Source organism: Mustela nivalis, assembly GCF_964662115.1.
Source record: "Mustela nivalis genome assembly, chromosome: 8".
Classification (NCBI taxonomy): Eukaryota; Metazoa; Chordata; class Mammalia; order Carnivora; family Mustelidae; genus Mustela; species Mustela nivalis.
The window spans coordinates 117,979,456-117,998,969 of record NC_139027.1 but is presented as its reverse complement, the minus strand read 5'-3'; the positions used below and the strand labels follow the sequence as shown (position 1 = coordinate 117,998,969).

General features: G+C 49.4%; 1 protein-coding gene across 6 annotated transcripts; it reads right to left on the bottom strand.

The window, feature by feature from the left end:
* Positions 1–1,590: 1,590 nt before the first annotated feature.
* TBC1D20 (TBC1 domain family member 20) lies at positions 1,591–16,103 on the bottom strand. Of its 6 annotated transcripts, none has more exons than XM_082745870.1 (10): positions 15,856–16,065; positions 15,331–15,602; positions 14,273–14,420; positions 11,420–11,605; positions 9,319–9,399; positions 6,870–7,056; positions 6,621–6,722; positions 5,328–5,469; positions 4,129–4,316; positions 1,591–3,863 (listed from the first exon to the last, which is right to left on the bottom strand). In XM_082745870.1, exons 4-10 carry the CDS (start codon positions 11,517–11,519, stop codon positions 3,608–3,610), a joined length of 1,056 nt encoding a protein of 351 aa, XP_082601996.1. In that variant the 5' UTR covers positions 11,520–11,605; positions 14,273–14,420; positions 15,331–15,602; positions 15,856–16,065; the 3' UTR covers positions 1,591–3,607. The 6 variants fall into 6 exon arrangements, with proteins under 6 accessions (XP_082601996.1, XP_082601997.1, XP_082601995.1 ...); XM_082745871.1 differs by having other exon boundaries at positions 14,273–14,417; XM_082745869.1 differs by lacking the exon at positions 15,331–15,602 and having other exon boundaries at positions 15,856–16,095.
* Between the last annotated feature and the right edge of the window lie 3,411 nt (positions 16,104–19,514).

Genomic DNA, 19,514 nt, shown 5'->3' with positions numbered 1-19,514 from the left:
GAGTCCGAGAGTTTGAGTCTGCTGCAGCCAAGCAGAGGGTCAGGAGTACAAATGGAGGGGTGCAGGGCTCCCAGGTTCTGCCTCCAGCACCAGACATACACGCCAGTGGGTGACGGAGCCAGGACGGGCGGGCCTCAAGGGCTCCCTATGTTGGATCGGGTGGGGGCACCTCCCCCTCCCAAGGGGTCAGCCCATTTCCAGGAGGCCCAGACTGCTGAAAGCCCTGTGCAAACTCACCAGGGCAGGCTGGAAACCAAATCCCACGGGCTTTGGACTGGAGCCACCCACCTGAGCAAGAAGCCAAAGGACAGTCTCCATCCTGGGGTAGGAGACCGTGAGTGGAAGCCTGCTGCTCCCATGAGAGCAGCTGCTGCTGGTGAGGGTGGCCGTGGAGGTTGGGCTGCCCAGCCCCTGCCGAAGCTGATAGGTTATCCTCTCGTGTCCGGGGCTAACACGAAAGCCCCACACTGCAAAGGCAGGAAGTTGGAGGCAAGCCCACAATCTCACTGGCTCACGGAGGCTGCTGGGCCAATTCCAACCGTCTGTACCTCTGGAGAAGACCACTAGCGAATAGAGGGCCTTTCTAAGGACAGGGGGAAAAGGCAGCAGGTGTCACAGTAGAAGGGAGAGGGGTTAGGGGATAAGGGGATGCAAGACGGGGAAGAACAAGCCAGGCTGAACCTCAGGGCCCGTCACCTCTTGGTTGCATTTGGCAAAAGCCTCCGGCCTGTTCCTCCCTGCAGTCCCCACATAATCCCTGGATGAGCCCGGCGGGGCCCCCTGGCGTGGGGCTGACTAGCGGCATTTATGGACCAGTAAATGTTCACTGAAATGGAAGTAAAGGCCTCGCACGTGCTCGTACACCTCTGCTCACGAAGCTGCCGGTGTGGGAGGGGCCGATCCTCACCTCACAAGGCCAGGAAGTGACACACTAGCCCTCCCGCCACCCCAACTGTGGTCAGGAGTGTCAGGTCAAGGGGCAGCACGGGGCTGGCCAGTGGTGGTGGGACATGGCCTAAGAGCTGAGTGATGCCTGTCCAGCTTGGGCGCCGTCCCATCTCTGCTCTGGGCCAGAGAAGCATCAATAAACGTCCTAGACAACACGGATTCATGCCTCCGAGGTGGCCCCAGGCTCAAGATGGACGCCACTTGGTACTGCCCTGGGCTCCCACTGTCCAAAGGCTGGCAGTGTTAAGAGGTGTTGGTAGAGTTTGGCTAGAACAGCTCTCAACACCTCCTCTGAGGAGGCAATTACATGTGGAGATAAAGTTGCATTCACATCACTTGGATTATGTTCCCAAACCAAATGTCCGCCTTTAGAGCCTAAGGCATCTCCAGAAGTATGTGGAAAACAGGCAAGATCCCCCAAGACCAATGGCCCATGTCACCTGTGCTGCTTAACTGGGACCAGTGCCCCCGGGGCAGCACCTGGAGTGTGAAGGTCATACCTCTTGCAGATGAAACAGAAACAGAACTGCAGGTGCTCCCCAAGCTCTCCAGGTAAGTCAAGGCCAACTGAAGTCCCTAGACTCCAGCACAGGCCCAGGCCAGGGCTGGGAGGTGGGGGAGCACAAGGATGGAGGAGACAGATTAGTGACCACATATGGCTGTTTATTTTATACAGGGCTCTGTACAAAATATTTACAGATATTCTTTACAGAATAGTAAACCACCTGAAGATAAAAGGATAATGCTTTCTTCTCATTGGCAGGGAGAATCCTGATGTCAGCAAAGCTACCAAACAAATGAACCCCCTCCTTAGGCTACAACAGAAGCCTGTGCCACTTGCTTTCTGGGATCCGAAAGCTGTGGCCCCGGGAGCCTGATGCCATGCCCCTTCTTCCCTCTTCCCCAACAACCCCTTTACTCTTTACAGACAGGCCCCAGTGCTGGGCAGGAGGCGCGACGCTGCTGTCCATCTGTAAAGGTGGTAAGGGGACAAACCTGCTGGGGAAGACTGGGACTCCCTGCTGCATCACTACCTCTCCGTCCTGGAACAATTTCCTCTGTCTTCATGATTCCACCACTGTCGAGAAGAATCCATCCACATTACACTTACCCCAAGTGGGACTCCTGCTAAGAAAATGACCCCTCACTTTAACCTTTGGTATTAAAGTGCTTAGCGTCCCTCACGTGACGTGGCGGAGACACCTGCCCTCACAGCTCTGGGCCTGCCGGCTGCCCGGCGTACTACACACCCTCCACTCTGCAGTCTGGAGATGCTAAGGGAGAGGACTTCTGGCACATTCACTTTAAGAAAACACCTGCCAAGAGAACAGTGCCCAAGAGACAGGAAAATGAAAGTACATGGCTGCTTCATACTCCACACCTCAGTTCTTTAAAGCAGCGAAAGGCACTTTTTTCCAAGCCAGCGTTCATCGCAAACAAACTTGGTTTCGCTTACAGGAAAAGCTGGCCAGGACTGAATGATCCATCTTGTCCCCTAAGGCTTGGAAAGTCCTCCAAGAAGCTTGGGGCAGGGGCTGGCTGGTCTCGGCCTCTCCTGAGCGCTTCAGGATGCAGTGTGTCCCTTCTGGTGGCTGACAAGTCTCCAGTGACATTTCCAACCAGGAAGGAGAGACCAGCAGTTGAGGAGATAAAGTGAATCCCCCCAACAAAGCCAAGACAGGAGGGAGTGGGAGCCTACGTGGGAGGAGAACAGTGGTCTGAGGAGAAGGAAGGAGAGCAGGCCTGGGGCGCTCTGGAAGGGTGGGGCTGGTGACACAGAAGCTCTAGCTCGAGTGAGATGTTCAACAGTTGAGCAGAAAGGAAACTTCAGGGCCTTAGAAGCTCATCTTGCTGATGAGGACTATTTTTCCCGTGAAGGAACTATCATTTTTAGAGTGAGGGTACCTTACGTGTTGGGCATATGTAATTCTAAAAATAGTAATAAAAGTGTCCTTGAAGAGCAACACCATGTGGCTTGTGGGAGAGAAAAGGGAGGAAAAAGAAGGCAGGCAAAACCAGTTTATATCTGGGCCCTACAACCTCACATTCCTTCCTGTTTGACTGGGAATGCCCAAGCGATTTCTAGGCTGAAAATAGGTCGGATTTACCTAGTAACCTAGTTCACGTCTGTCTGATTTCTGACCAGCTAATGGAGCTGCTCTCGAGAGGGGCCGACCTTATTCCTGGCTAGCAGCCTCTGTCCCTTGCCTCCAGTCCAAGGCCCAACTCCCTCGGCAGCAGCTCCTGCCTCCCCAGCCCAGCAGCAGAAGATGGAACAGAAGGCGACTGGGGGCCCCACTTACTCACTACAGGGCTGCCAAGAGGGTCCCCAGTAACCAGGCCTGGCGGGCTCCCCAGCAGCTGGCAGCTCCCTTAACCCACAGCGCCCCCCTCCCAGAGGCACGGGTGAGGAGTGCAGGGAGCAGGCGGCGGGGAAGGAGAGGGGTCCCATGGCCCGGCCCCCCGGGGGCAGCTGCCAGGTGCCAGCAGCCTCTGAACCGAAGGCGGACCAGGGGCAGTTGGGTGGGTGGGGGGGCTGGGCAGGAAGAGAAAACCCTTGACAGAAACCCTTTTAATAAAGGAAATGCCACCCCCTCCCAATCCTTCCATAGAAGGGTGAGACCTCAGTTGCCAGAGGAGGACGTGCCCTCCCTGGCCTCTAGGGGAACAGCTGCAGCTGGAACTTTGGGGCCCACTCCAGGGCGCTTTTCACCACAGCCAGGGCAGCCGCTCCAAGCGCCACCGTCAGCCCCATCACCGCCAGCTTCACAAAGCGGTTGGTCCTCGGTTTGGTCAGGACGTCTTTCGTTCGGTCCTCAGGTCGCAGGAGTCCCCGAAACCGCTGCCGCAGCACCATGTCAGGCCTCTGCTGGGCGGACGCCAGCTCAAAGTCTTTGAAGGTGGAGGCGGCCGTCCTGCTGGGGCGGAGAGACAGAAGAAGGAAACACTATGAAGGAAGAGAAGGAAAGAACAGATCCTTACAGAGGCTGAGGGCAGAGCTGCTGCTGCTCGGAAGGCTCTTCTTGACAGAGACCCATGAAGACTAAAGTAGGGATTCCTTGGGCCTGAGCTTAGAGCTCTGGAACTATCCCCCAGCCCTGACCCCGCAGACACCATCCCCCACCACTTCTGCTCATTCACAGACACCCCCAGTTCGGCCAGAGCCTCGGCCCCACTCACTTCTCGGCCTGCTGTTGGGCAGCTGCCTCCCGAGCCAGTTCAGACGGCGGAAACTGAACAAACAGGTCTCCGGCTCTACTGATCAGCGTCTCATAGGGCAGGTCCTGAGGGATCTGGGACAACAAGTGGTGGACCGAGGCCATGTCACAGTCACAATCCAGGACTTCCTGCTCTCGATACAACACGATCTGTGGGGAGCAAGGCCTTGCATCAGAGATTGGGCCACGCACAGCCTTCGCCACTTACACATCCTTCTCCTTAAAGAGGAATTTAAATCAGTAAGATGGCAGACTCTTGCATCCAGCTACGAAGGAATAATGTATGTATGCTTTTCCCAGGGGGCTTTTCCCAGGGGGCTGGCCCTTCCTGCTACAGGCAAACTTCCGCCCCAGGATGTGGAAGGCTGACCAACGAAATGCAGGAGGTTCTTTAAGGAGGAAGAAAAGGAAAGGGATCACAGGGAGACTCCTGGAGCTCCCACATAGAAAATAATGGTTCAAAGCAGCAGAAAGAACAGTCTCACTCCCTTTTCAAAAGCCCTGAAAGGGCGCCTGGGTGGCTCAGTGGGTTAAGCCGCTGCCTTCGGCTCAGGTCATGATCTCAGGGTCCTGGGATCGAGTCCCGCATCGGGCTCTCTGCTCAGCAGGGGGCCTGCTTCCCTTCCTCTCTCTCTGCCTGCTTCTGTCTACTTGTGTTCTCTGTCAAATAAATAAATAAATCTTTAAAAAAAAAAAAAGCCCTGAAGGGTGTCCATGCGCTCCCACCTCCGCCCTGATCTCCACGATTCAGGCCGTCCTAAGAACTGGAACCCCACCAAGCCCCGTCAGTGCTCCCCCGTCGTGGCGCACCTCCTCCCTCCCTGGCCTGCAGCCGGCAGTCTCTCTACTAGTTCCGGGAGAGGTCGAGAGGAACAGGGACAATTCGTAACACGCACGAGTATTTTAAAGGTTCTGAAGAATCATGCAGGAAACAGATCTCTAACTTGGTTTAACCAAGTACTTCTCAATCCTATTTTTACACAGGGCCTCATCCTTCCCCATGACGCTCGTCACATTGCACAGAGCGGTGTCCGGGGGTATCAGTCTGGGAAATGCCGTCTTTCCCACCTTCCCATAATCGCCAGGTTTCCCTTGAGGGAAAACAATCAAGCTGGAATGGGTGACGGTGAACCTAGGTGCTGGCCTGTGGCCTGTACCTACCACGGCTGCGAAGTAAATGGGCATCAGCGGGTGGCAGGCCAGGAAGAAGTCATATAACCGCACGACGTGCCTGAAGTCAGACAGCACATGCCCAAACCAGGTGATGAGCCAGCTGAGGGCAAAGATGGTTCCCACCTCGGCACTAGGAGCAAGGAAACTCAGATGTTAGATTCCCCGATGGGCTGTCCCTTCCCGTTCCCTGGAGCATCTTTGTCCTCAGTGCTCATGAGAAGGAAGAATTTCGGAAATACACTTCCTGGAAAATTCAGCCCCCTAGGAATTCAGTATCTTCTCACCAAACACAAAGTCCTCAAAACATACCCACCATCATGACACTAAAACTACGATGGGGTCCTGACTGCCTTATCTCACTGGCTGCTTTCCTAATGCCTAACCAATGTCAATTACAGGAAGAAACAGCAGCTGTTACCACAGAATACCATGGTTTTCTTTCTGAGAAAGTCATATATCCTTTTGGCAGACAAAGGCACATATTCTCAGGGTTAGAGACACAACTGTATTAATTGTTACCATGAGATGATTGAAACATCTTAAGACAAAGACATTATTTTAAAAAAAGGGGGGAGGGGAAGGTGAGGCATTGGCCAAGGACTAATTTCTAATTACACAAAACAGAAAAAAGAAATCATATGAGATTTGCAAAGAAGCATTTCTTCTCCTTGGACCCTGGAGAATAAAACAACCAACAGATGGCCTTGTCTCCTTCTTGATTCGGGATCTTACAGTAGTATGTCCTTCTCTTGCAGCAATAACCTCAAAGTCCACCTCGGCACACTCACCTCCCTCCACCCCCAGCTGTGACCTCAAGGGCTGTGACATCTTGCATATTCTGCCCCCACGAGCACAGTACCCATTAAAATGCTCCCAGACTGTACAGAACTGAATTACCCAGCTCGCTGGCAAACAGAAAGGACAACTTGAAAGAACTTAACACTAGTCAACATGTGACGGCGGTGAGATAGAGCTGGACTTGTGAAAAAGAGACCACGGCCCGGAGAGAGTCAAATGGGTGTGGGTGTGCATGTGCACGGATATATCTAAGTGGAGACGGGGGTGCCTGGGTGGCTCAGCCATTAAGCATCTGCCTTTGGCTCAGGTCATGATCCCAGGGTTCTGGGATGCAGCCCTGCATCGGGCTCCCTGCTCAGTGGAAGGCATGCTTCTCCCTCTCCCACTCCCCCAGCTTGTATGCCCTCTTCTCACTGTGTCTGTCTGTCAAATAAACAAAATCCGTAAAAAAAAAAAAAAAAAAAAGTGGAGACGTGTACGTACCTCTGCATGAAGTCATGCAGCTCGGGATTCACCTGGTCAATGATGGGCATCAGATAGTTCAATATATGCTTGGTGTTGTCCATTGTTGGATCCATGAAGTCCCTGCATGGAGACAGTTCAGTGAGCTCGGTCAGATCAAATGCTCAGATCAGGGTCAAGTGGGTAGAACGGGGTTCCCGCCACTGGTAAACGGGATGAGCAAATGGGCCGAGGACTGAGCCTCAGCCTCACATCTGCCTGCGCCAGTACCTGAGGTGGTGCGTGGACAGTTTCTCCACCAGGGAAGCCGTCAGCTTCTCGCCCACCACCAGCAGGAACGTGACCACGATGTCGTGGTAGCCCTGGTAGTAGTGCAGCTGGGGGTTGCGCTCCAGGACCAGGAGGATGATGTCGATCAGCTCTTCCTGGAGCCCCTCTCTCTGCTGCTCCGGCATGCCTGCGGGGGGAAAAAGGAGATGCGCCTGAACACCCCAAGCAGCCTGCTACCATGGAGGGGAAGAAGATCAGCAAACGATTCGCCAAGTGTTTACTAACAAGGAGGAGTTATGAACAGCCAGGCAGCACATACTAAAACCCCCGCCCCACCAACACTACTCGCATATGGGAAAGAGCACAGGGGCGGTGGGGCGGGGTGGGGGGGGACCACCAGCGCCCCCTCAGCCCGCTGCCAAGGCTAATAGTGCCGGGCACGAGACCACCCGCCTGTGTGTGCCCCCTCACAGGGTGCCCTGAAAACAACTCGGGTTCACCGCTGGGGGGTGCCTATCGGCAGGCACCTGCCCAAGTCTACGCATGACATAATCCAAACTGAGGGGAATTTGGTAAAAATAACCAAGCCATAAAACACAGAGGAACTACTCTCCAGGATCAAGGAGGCTAACAAGACGGAATGACTGAATAGGAGCTGCTTGCATTCGTATAGCCTTTTCCTTTAAAGGACTTTACAGCAGTGAAGGGTGAGACCTGAATAAAACCTACAGGTTAGTAGCAGTGGTTTTCAGTGTGTTGCTGATTTATTGTAAGAGCCTTGTTTTTTGGTTCTTTTGTTTTTTTAAAAGATTTTATTTATTTATTTGACAGAGAGAGAGATCACAATTAGGCAGAGAGGCAGGCAGAGGGACAGGGGGAAGCAGGCTCCCTGCTGAGCAGAGAGCCTGATGCGGGGCTCTATTGCAGGACCCTGAGATCATGACCTGAGCTGAAGGCAGAGTCTTAACCCACTGAGACACCCAGGCACCCTTAAGAGCCTTGTTTTTAAGAACCACACCCTGAGATATTGAGGGGTAAAGGGACACCATGTCTAACTGATTCTTAAATAGTTCGGGGGAAAAAAAGTGTGTCTGTGTGTGTGTGTGTACAGGAGACAGACAAAGCAATACTACAGCAACACAGCAAATATAGTTAAATGTTAACATATAAGGAAATCTGCATAAAAGGCATCTAGGGAATTATTTGTCCTATTTTTGCAACTTTCCTATGGGTATGAAATGATATAAAAATAAGAAAATTAAGAGTTGCATGTTTTCCTCTAACCCAAACTAAGAATCACAGGAATATATCTTGATCCAAGACATATCTGGAAACCCCTTCTCAAAAAAGCTTCCTCTAAAAGACCCAATTAAAAGAAAATGGAATTAACAACTATGGTTAGGGAAAGTAACCAAAGTGGTAAGAGAACAAGACTAATCTCTGTTTGAATTTTCAGAGTAAGAGAGGTTAGCTGAGCTTAAAAGAACATGGATGTAAAAAGAATATGAAGCCACATGGAAAGTGCAGCCCACACAGCGAACCGCACAGACCGATGTTCCATAAATGGAAGAGGAAGAAAGGGTTCAGAGGAAAAGCAGGTTACCTAGAGGGAAGCGAGGGCACCTGCCTGCGCGGTTTCATCCAAACCAGCAGGAGAGGGAAAGAGGACTGGGCCATGGGCAGACATTTTTATCAAAAGCAAGCGGGCAGGCTACTGGCTACACAGGAATCATAAGCAGGGGCTCAAGCAAGATTTAAGAGGCAAAATCCAAGCCAGAGCATGGTTTCAGAAGAGTAAGGCAAGGAGTTTAGAGGCTCCTGTCGCCTTTAGCAATCCTCCTTTCTTCATTGACCTCAACAAAGGTGAGGCTGCCGAAGGAAGAGAAATGGATCATAAACACGAGGTCTGTTGCCCAGCTTCCTTCGCTGTGAACATGGAGACAACAGTGGGTCATTCTCAAGTTTCCCAGAATGGGAAGTGATATTTTCAAATAGACCCTTAAAACGTGCAGGGAATGGCCTCCCTTCTGATCCAGGGACCCAAGAGAGGCATAGATAAGATATCCCTATCTGTATATCTAATCAAATGAAGGTATGATACCTCTTAGTGCCCCCTTGTAAACCCATCTGCTCTTTAAGGCCAGACCATGGCCCTAGCAGTCCCTATGGAGTCTTTTCGGTGGCTCTGAAGGGGGGAAAGCCTCTAGGTCTTTCATCCACCACCTGTAGGCCAAGAGAAATCACTCTAAGCCAGGCTTTCATGGTGGGGGTCTGAACATGACCGAGCCGGTGAGAGAATGTCTCAGCAGACTGAGAGTACAAAGGGCCCCTGAGGAGGCAGGGGCCCCCTCGAGGTCACACTGTGGGCCCAGATGGAAGCAGCAGCATGAGGACGTGTGCGAAGCTGGGACAGCAACTCCCGGGTGGCAGGACTGAGGGCGCTTCTCACCAGGTGGGAAGCGCCGCAAGGAGCGCCTGACGTCCAGCAGCACTTGCTGGTAGTCCTTGCTCACTTGCCGAAGGTCCTTCCCTGTGGGAGGAGAAGGAACACGTTACTGCAGGAATGTCTGGGAAGCCAGATCAGGGACAGAAACGTTCTCGTATGGTATCAAGGGCCTAGAGGACATCCTTCAGCTTTTTCCTGAAGAGGGCGGGACACCAGGAATCCCCAGCTTAGTTCCTTCCACACAGGTTGTTTCATTTGAGTCACAGCGACAGTAAGAGGGACGCACACTGTTCAGGGTGAGGCGGAAGGAGCAGAAGAGAAGTCAGGAAGCCTACTGGAGGCTGCTCCTGCGTGTCACTGGGGGACTGCTCTGAATTTCAACGTCCACGTGGGTAAAATGGGGCTATTTCCTTCCTATGTACTTCTCAGGTGACTATGCTGATCAAACGAGATCACGAATGCCGAAAGCACAGATCCCCAGGAAACCCGAACATCTATGCAGCCTGGGGAGCGCTGAGCTGTTCAGGAAGGAGCACTAAGATACACTCACACAAAGAAGAACATAACCTCTCTTGACCCTGAAATTTAAAAACTAAGACACTGTGAATAGGAGCCTGTGCTCGGTGGAGAAGTCCAGCGCAGTGTGAAAGTGAGGCGGCAGTCTCTAGCTGTTGAAAATGGAACCGGTGTACATTTCCCTCAACCCGAACCCAGTCTTATCTAACAGGTGCACATTTCCAGCACAATCCAAATCCAAAGCTCCCAGAGGAGCCTGCGTAACACTTCCCTGCACACAGACTTCATCTTCTAAAGATCTGGAAAGTCTGGAATCTGACAGAAGAACATCATCTCAAGGTTTAGAGTGTGAAATGTGGCAACATCTTTTCCTTCCCACTGAAGGCTGACTGCTCTGATGCAGCCAGTTTCCAACAGCTAAACACTTACTGGGCTGCCCAGCAGTGCCCTGAGCGCATCAGCAGAGGCCGTGGGACTCACGTGTAGCACCTGGCACACAACAGGAGCACAACCAGTACCTGCCACACGAATGATAGCTCCAGCACCTGGACTCTGGCCATACATAGCAGGAAAGCAATCAATGTTTGTTGAGTGAATGACTGACAGAGTGTACTCACTGCTCTCCCATACTTTGTTTGTATTTTGTTCTATATTCCAAGGAACTGCTTTCTCATGGGCCTTACAAACAGTTAAATAACAGCCTTTCTTTTCTTTAAAAGATTTATGTATTTATTTTAGAGAGAATGTGCACAAGAGCACATGGGGAGGAAGTGCAGAGAAAGAGGGAGAGAGAATCTCAAGCAGACTCCCCACTGAGCATAGAGCCCCACATGGGGCTCGATCCCATGACTGCGAGATTGAGACCTGAGCTGAAATCAAGAGTCAAACTCCCAGCTGACTGAGCCACCCAGGTGCCCTAGTAACAGCTTTTCATACTGTTACAGAACTTTAGAATTCAAACCGATCTTAGTATTTCCCCAATAAAAAAGTTTTGTTTTGTTTTGCTTAAGGACCAGAGACGTATTCTCTCTCCCCATGAACCAGTGTTCCTCAAAATGAGTTCATCTGCACCAGCATTAGCTGGGGAGCTTGTTAAAATACAGATTTCCTATAACCCACCTCTAAGTGAATATAGAACCTGGAATAATAAACTCCCCTACCCAGCCAATAAAAGCTATCGATCAACCTAATAAAAGTTCATTCCATTTTTTGAAGAAAATTCCACTTATCAGTTTTAGAGTAGGCCCAAACATGTTCTAAATTGCTTTAGGTTTACTCATTTACTGTTATCTTAAAATGAGTATCAAAATCAAAGATCCTGGAAGTTTTTTTTTAAGATTTTATTTATTCATTTGAGAGAGAGTGAGAGCAAGCGAGAGAGCACAAGCAGGGGGAGTGGCAGGCAGAGGGAGAAGGAGAAGCAGGCTCCCCGCTGAGCAGGGAGTCCAATGGGGGCTCTATCCCAGGACCCCGAGTCCACGACTTGAGCCGAAGATAGCCCAACCAACTGAGCCACCCAGGCGCCCCCTGGCATCTTTTATCCTTGTGTCCTAGACAAGTTTCCCTCAGAACCACCCCTCACCATTACCTGATATAGGAGGTGGGTCATTGGTGTTGACATTGAGGAGCTTGGGCCACACTTTCTGCCTGATCTCATCAGTCAGGAGCCCTCCTTCACTGATAGCCATGCGTCTAAGGGCGGCCACATCGGTGGGGTCACTGTCCAGAGCCTGGTATATCTCTGCCACTTTCTTTTTCTTTTTGGCGTTCAAGTCTGCAAAACAAAGGAGAAAAGGCACCAGGTGCATATTCAGCATGTGTGCATTTTCTGTGCTGGGCTCAACCTCCTTATTTGGTTTGAGGTACAAGTAGGTATTTTTAAAGTTGATCTACAGATCTGTAATTAGTGCCTAAGTACAAAACACTTAGTGCAAAACACTAAGGAGATAGGCCATATAAGTAACGAGAAAGGAATTACAATGATAATAAACACTCAGGGAATTCAGGCATATCTGACACCATTAATGTTTTGGAATAGAATAAAATGCTTTCTTTCCTAGTAACAAACTTCACAGAACAGACATATGTCTTTATATAAAAATTTTTTCCTCTTGTTTATATACATGCCACCAAAATTCACTACTTTTAAAACCCTGTGAGAAAAAATTCTCCAGTTACATACTAATACAAGTGGTAACATCAGAATTACAGAGAGATTTTTTTCTTTTTCTTTCTTTTTTTTTTTTTAAAGGCTTTGAGACTCCACGCCCAACGCCCAATGTGGGGCCTGAACTCATGACCTAGAGATTAAGAAGAGTTGCATGCTCTATCAAACGAGCCAGCCAGACACCCCTACATAGAGATATTTTCAAAAGCAGAATACTGAAGGTTGTATTTGGGTCTCCAGTTGGCTGGTGCTAAGGGCGGCGTGATCGTGCACACAGAGCAACTGCTTCTTGAAGACCATGTGAGTTACAGGTGTGCCGAAAGTAATGTTTTAAGCATCTTATGTCCTTATGTGATAGTTTGTGATTTATACACTAACATTTTACTGTGTTTAAACTCCTTTTTAGGAAATTGGCTGAGAGTCTGTGGTTGATGTATGTCCTATGGTAATTTTTCTATCGAAAAGAATATGTTAATATGCTTTCACAGTTTAATGCGGTATATCTAATTTTAGGAATAGCAAATGCAATAAAAGTTAAACAAGACAATGCCAAAGAGACGTTACAATACTGTGTAGTGTAACTGCCCCCCAAAAGGGATGTGCGGACACCAAGAGCTCAAAGAGCCTGCTGGAGGTCAGGCTAACTTGAGAATGCCTTACTGAAGAGTGTAATTTCAAAAGGAAGGGGGGATTTCAAGAGGAAGGTGGTGGGGTAGGGAGCAAAAGCTAGACTTGGATCCAAGAAACACAAGGTCCTTTCATCTAACAGGAAACAGACTCATTTGAGAAATACTGATGTAGCTTAAAGAAGGTGCACGATCCAGTTAAGGGGAAGGTAACGCTGGCAGGAATGGTTAGGCTTTAGAAGGGTCACTAAGCAGCTTTCCTCAGTAACAGTCTATTCTGAGACAAATTGTTTCCATCACCAAGACACACATTATTAATACCATGAAAGTTGGTACTAATGGTCCTGGTTACCTACGACAGTGGTGACATACAAACCACACAGAGGCATCACTGGCCAGGAGTCACATGCACCCAGAGGTGCAGACAGGAATACAACACAGGTGACTCTTCACCCAGGTAAGCCAGTTCTCCTGGCTAGACTGTTACTTTCCCTGGTAACCGAGTAGGGTGACCCCCTGCTCCAGTTTGAGAGATTCTTGGTTTATGTCTATAGTCCTGGAATAAGTACCCACAGTAAACCCCTCCTGCTAACTGCACTCTCAGAAAAGTCCCAGCTTGGATGTTAAATTAAATGGTAACTCCACCTAGAGATCATGAAAAAATCAACTCTCAGTTCCCTCTGTTAGCATAGCACCTAACAGGTCTAATGTTTGTTTATAAGATGCATCAAGTTCTTAAAGACTGACCGATTGACTGACTGACTGATTGATTTAGAGTGTGTGCATGGAAGGGGGGGAATGGGCAGAGGAAGAGGGGGAGAGACAATGTCAAGCAGACTCCCCACTGAGCGGGGAGCCCAACATGGGGCTTGATCTCACGACTTTAGCCAAGAAAAAACTTTTAGAGGCACCTAGGTGGTACAGTCAGTTAAGTGTCCAACTCTTCGTTTTAGCTCAGGTCATGATCTCAGGGTCATGAGATTGAGGCCTGCATCTGGCTCTGGCTCAGTGTGGAGTCTGCTTCAAGAGTCTCTCCCTCTGCCACTCCCCCTCTAAAATAAATAAACAAGTCTTAAAAAAAATTTTTTTTTCCATATCAGCAAAAATACATATAATCTACACACTAATTAAATCTTATGTGAGAGTACATACTGATTAATTTGGTTTAAGCTTACACATCAAGAAACCTTTACAGTCCTTTTTAATTTTTTTTTTTTTTCATTTTTGAGTAAATTCTACTCCCTCAAATTCCCAACCCTGAGATCAAGAGTTGCATGCTCCACAAACTGAGCCAGTCGGACACCCAGAGAAAGCTTTACAGTCTTTCAACATAAGTTACACTGAAACCAACCAATGTTGGCCAAAATAGAAACAATGGAAGACCCAGCCAGAGGGGAGACAGAGTCCCTCAGACAGACACCTTCTGTCCCATCCCTTGAACTCTTAATGCTGACACTGGAAACTAACTTAAAATTTTATGTTTGAACTTCATACCTGTACCAGATAAAGACCGTGGGAGAGGAAAGCCTTACCTTACTTGGAGTAAGGTTCCTACTAAAAACAAAATAAAACAAAGTAACCTCTGTTTCTGGAAGTCCTAATTAGTTTCAACAAACAGTATCTAAATTAGCAGAGATCCATTAACTACCTGAAACATGAAGACAAGCATGTATTAAGAAAAACTGCTTGGGGCGCCTGGGTGGCTCAGTCAGTTAAGCATCCGACTCTTGATATCAGTTCAGGTCTTGATCTCAGGGTGGTGAGTTCGAGGCCCCTGTTGGGCTCTGTGGAGCCTACTTAAAAACAAAACAAAAAACTGCTTTACCCCAACAATAAAGAAAAATATTCTAGAGAGTAAACCAATCTGATCATAAGGTCTACAAAGGGCTTCCAATATTAGTAACTTTGCCAACAATTCTCCAATATGATTAAAAGCAGAACAAAACTCTCATCTCCAAATTCCTCACAGAGAAGCAAAACCAAGGAAACTGAGTTAAAGCCTCACAACCTAGGGACATTACAACAGGTCACAAAACCCATACTGCTTGGGGCACTATTATGCCATGAGGACAGATGTCATACAAAAACACTAGCAAAGGGTTACAAGGCCAAAGGCCCCAACAAGTAATATGAGGAGTGAGTAGGAGGAAAGGAAGATAACAGAAAATGAGCCCAGAGAAACAAGGTGTGGACACCAGGTGCTTCACCAAAATGTGGGTTGCACATGTGGCTGGTTCTATTATGGGTAGCACCCATCAGAGGGCGGAAAAATGGGAAGCCTACCTTAATCTTAGGAGAAAAAGGGATTATTTTCCTCCTACCGAGTAAACATTACTAATTTTAAGTGTCCTGTTTTAGCAGTATGTAAAACACATTAAAAAACACTGCACAACCATGATTTCATAGAAATTACTGCTTAGTATGAAACTATAAAAATCTGACAGAATCGTTTTCTTCTACACAATTAAGTAACATTAAATTAGGCGGCACAGGATCGAGATAGGAAGTAGATTAGTGGTTGCCAGGACCTGCAGAGACGGGAGAATGGGGAGTGATGGGGGTTTCTTTTTGGAATTAGAAATGTTCTGGAATCAGATGGTGGCTATGATTGCACAACCCTGTAAACGTGCTAAGAACCAGTGAACTACACGTTTTAAAAGGCTGGATTTTTATGACAATTAAAAAAGAAATAAGTGGTGCACGTACACTGCGTAATTCAAGTCGGCGAGAGATGAATGAAGTTGGGGAAACGTGCCTTACAACTAGGGAGGAGGCACCAGGAGTGTGCAGACGTGGCCGGACAGCTTCGAGTCGGGGGTGGAGGCTCGGCCTCAGTTCTCCGGGAGACCCAATTCTCCCCAGACGTGACGAAGCCGGACCAGATCCCCCGCCCGTCCTTCGCATTGGGGACACGAGTCGGCCAGCAGGATTCCTCTGGTCTCAGCATCCGCTGACTCCCAAACTCCAGAATCGCTTCCCTTTCAGACGTGACCGGGCCCATCACCCTTTTCCTCTCCCGGCATCCCGACCCCGGCCCGCGGCGCCTGGGCACAGCCCGCGCGGTCCCTCGGGCCCCCCAGCCCGCGGCACCCCCAACCCCCACTCCCGGACGCCGCCTGCAGCCCGGGCCGCTCCTCCGACAGCTGTCCCAAGCCTAACCCCGAAGGGCCGTCCCTGCCCCTCGGGCCATCCCCGAAGGTCGCTCCTCGGCGGCCCCGCAGGCTTCCGTACCTGTCTTCTCCGCGCCGCCGTCCCAGCGGCTGGAGGTGGGGCCGTCGCCCTGCGCACTCCGGAGGGCCATGTCCCGGGGGCCCGGGCTCGGGCCCGAGCCCCGGCTGGTGACAGAGCTGAAGGAAGACGCAGCTATGGCCGCGGGACCCACAGCCGGCTCTGCCGGACAGGGTAGAATCGGTCAGCCCGCGGCGCGCAGGCGCGCAGGCGCGCAGGCGTCCCCGCGTGGGCCCCGCCCCCGCGCCGGCACGTGACCGGCGGCTGCGCCAGGCGGAAGGCGGTCGCGGGGACACACGCGCAGGCGCTCTAAGAGGCGAGAGGAAGAGCGCGGGGATCGAGCCAGGGAGTTCCATACGAACTGTAGATTCTGGCAGGCACACTTGAGTAAGTGTGTTCAGGATCAGATTTTGCCATTTCTTTTGCTTTTCTTATCTGTAAAATGATACTGATGATGATAAACTTACTGAACTCACGGAATTATTGGGAAAGTTTCTAGAACACTTAGAAGCGTATAGTAACTGCCCCACAATTATGAGCTATTATTTTTGTTTACCAAGGATTTTACCTCTATTTCACCTCCCCACGCGAGCTCCGTCGTCATACTTGGTGACTTCAGGGTTCAGAAGAACCCAAGCATCCAGCTCCGCAGGTTGTGCACTGCTCAAGGCCAGAAAGTGGGGTTCACATAGATGGTTATGTGAGTTGTACCCTTTCGAGGGGTACAAATTGACTATTCACGGAAAATGAGCACCTATCTTATCAGGTGCTCTTATCATCTTATCTATCCTTCTTACTATCTTACTGTCTTATCATCTATCTTCCCATGAAAAGATAAATGTATTTATGTTGGAAAAGCCCAGAAGCTGAGATTCATGATGGAGTGTGGGGCACAGGCACACGCTCTATTCTTGCTTGCAGTGCTGATGAGACAGTGAGTGACCTGCTCTACTCCCCATCACAACTCTAGGGATAAAGTGTGTGGTCTTTGCAAGGCTTGGGCCAACTCTCACCCTCTGTAAAACAAGGGAGCGTGGCTAGCTCTCAGGGAAAATGGAGAGGGAAAAGCTAATCTCAAATGCTCAGCAACTGGTTCAAGGCATCCCAGAGGAGATAACCAGTTCTTGTCCTAGGCTGGTACCCCATCTCTGAGCAGCATATTGTCTAATTACAGTTCACCATGAAGTTGTGATAGATTAACCAAGAATGCCATTTTGCCTTGTGATTCTCCATGCACTCTTTTTTTTTTTTTTTATTTTTTTAAAGATTTTATTTATTTGACAGACAGAGATCACAAGTAGGCAGAGAGACAGGCAGAGACAGAGGAGGAAGCAGGCTCCTCGCTGAGCGGAGAGCCTGATGCGGGACTCGATTCCAGCACCCTGGGATCATGACCTGAGCTGAAGGCAGAGGCTTTAACTCACTGAGACACCCAGGTGCCCCGTGCACTCTCTTTTAAAGGAGCACTAGGTGGCAGATGAGAATTTAAAAAAAAAGCTTTCCCAGGCCAACAGAAACGAGACTATCATTCCTGTGTTGTGATGGACAATACCTATTGCCCTGTGGCCTGGGCTTGGAAGCTGTAGATGAGCTAGGGTCTGCTAGGCTGGGTTGCCAGGGGACCCAGGACACCAGGAAGCATGAGTATTTTGAAAGACCCCAAATCACAAAATAGAGATTATTGAACCCTTTTGTTTGTTCAACAACTATTCATGGTCCTTACGCAGAGCAGGCCTGTGCTGGGACCCAACATAATGAACCTCTTCAGTACAGCTCAGGGTGATGGGAGAGATGGACTTAATTTACAAGAGGTGACAAGTTCTAGAAAAGAGGGAAGAAGCTTAGAAGGTTGGAGAAGCCCAAGGAGGGACACTAACCACAGAGAAGCAGGACAGGAAAGGGTGATGGGGGGGGGGAGACCCTGCGTAGTGATTTTGAAGTTTATATAGACGATGGGTAGCACCGTTAAGTCAGTTGTAGGGAATTAAGTTCTAGGCTAAGGAAACAGCACAGGCACTATTGTGAAACTAAGAAAGCAAGCCGTATCTAGAAATGAAGTGATTTAGTGTTCTTACAGCGCAGAGAGTATGAAAGAGAAAGTGGGACTTTGATAGTAGTGAGGGCAGAGAACTGTGCATGGGGCATCAGGTAGGACCTCTTAAACTATACTCAAATTTGGACTGCATGTAGTCAGCAGGGTGGAATTAAAGAATGTTCATAATTGGGGCACGTGAGTGGCTTAGTGGGTTAAGCCTCTGGCCTTCTGTTCAGGTCGTGATCCCAGGGTCTTGGGGTGGAGACTTGATTTGCATCAGACTCTCTACTCAGCGGGAAGCCTGCTTCCCCCTCTCTCTCTGCCTGCCTCTCTGCCTACTTGTGATCTCTCTGTGTCAAATAAATAAAATCTTAAAAAGAAAAAAAAGAATGTTCATAATCAACGTGGTCTTTGAATTCACCTAGATTAATCCTCATCCCCAACATAAGAATCTACTCCACTTATCTACACAAGTTTGTGGAGCGCCAGACCTGTGCCAGGTTGTGAACTGGAATGGAGATAATGAATATTCATTCAGTAGTCAACTTCTCATGGGGGAAGAGACAAGTAACCAGGCGATTGTAAAGGCAAGTGAAAAGAAGTCAGACAACCTGGAAGTCTAGTAAAATATGGAAAATTCCAGAAACTGACTCATGACTGAATGTAAGGCAAAAGGGCATCAGGTCAGTGGTAGGCAGAATTCTAAAATGGTTCCCAAGATTCCTACTCCACGGTATACATGGCTGTATAATCCCTCGGAGCGGCTGAACTCGTGAATATGATGGGGATTTTGCTCTTGTGATGTTACAAGGCAAAAGTAAAGGGATTATGCAGACATAACGAATCTCTTCTTCTATCAGTTGACTTTGAAGTAATCAGAAGGAAAATCAGCCTGGGTGGACTTAAATAGGGGAAGCCCTTTAAAAGAAGGTGCAAGCCTTGCCTGCAAGAGGAATTCAAAGCAAAAGACATTCTCCTGTTCACTTGTGAGAAGTCAAGTTTCATGTTGCAAGAGGGCTACACAATAGCGTTTGTGGAGTAGCCTTCAGGTGTGGAGGGCCTCAGTCCTACACCACAAGGAACTGAATGTGGCCAACAGCAAGCTTGGAAGAGAAGTCTGACCATCAGTTGACAATGATGAGAGTCTTCGTTGACAGCTTGATTTTAGACTAGTGAGACCCAGGCCAAAGAACCCAGCTAATCCACACTTTGATGTCTGAGCTGGGGAAGGATAAATTTTTGATACTGTATTACACAGCAGGCGACTGAAAAACCACACACACCCAAACAAGCTCAGGCAAAAAGCTTTATTGGCTCATGTAACTACAAAGTTCTTGCCCTTCTGCATCCTCTCCCATCTCTCAGCTGCCCATCTCTTCCCGTTGACTGTGCTCACCAACAGGTCTTGGGTCATAACCAGCCTCTGGCAGTGCCAGATCTGAAGTAGTTTCTACATCTGACTCCATGAAATATAGCTCAATTGTCTTTGTCCTGGCATTTCCTTGACATGTCCCACTGGTTCTGACCATCACAGGTCTCAGCCTGAACCAGTCATTGTGGCCACTATGTGCTTCTTGATTTGGCCTGAGTCTCATGCTCCACTGTTGATCCCGGGGCGGAGCCCTGT

What these genes read in the sequence shown, in the direction of transcription:
- TBC1D20 (XM_082745867.1), bottom strand. Translation starts at nt 15,925, where the DNA reads ATGGCCCTCCGGAGTGCGCAGGGCGACGGCCCCACCTCCAGCCGCTGG. An exon ending in CTTGCGGCGCTTCCCACCTG is followed by an intron (nt 7,057 to 9,318) that starts GTGAGAAGCGCC and finishes TTCCCCCCGCAG; the next exon opens with GCATGCCGGAGCAGCAGAGA. An exon ending in CTGTCCACGCACCACCTCAG is followed by an intron (nt 6,723 to 6,869) that starts GTACTGGCGCAG and finishes GTCTCCATGCAG; the next exon opens with GGACTTCATGGATCCAACAA.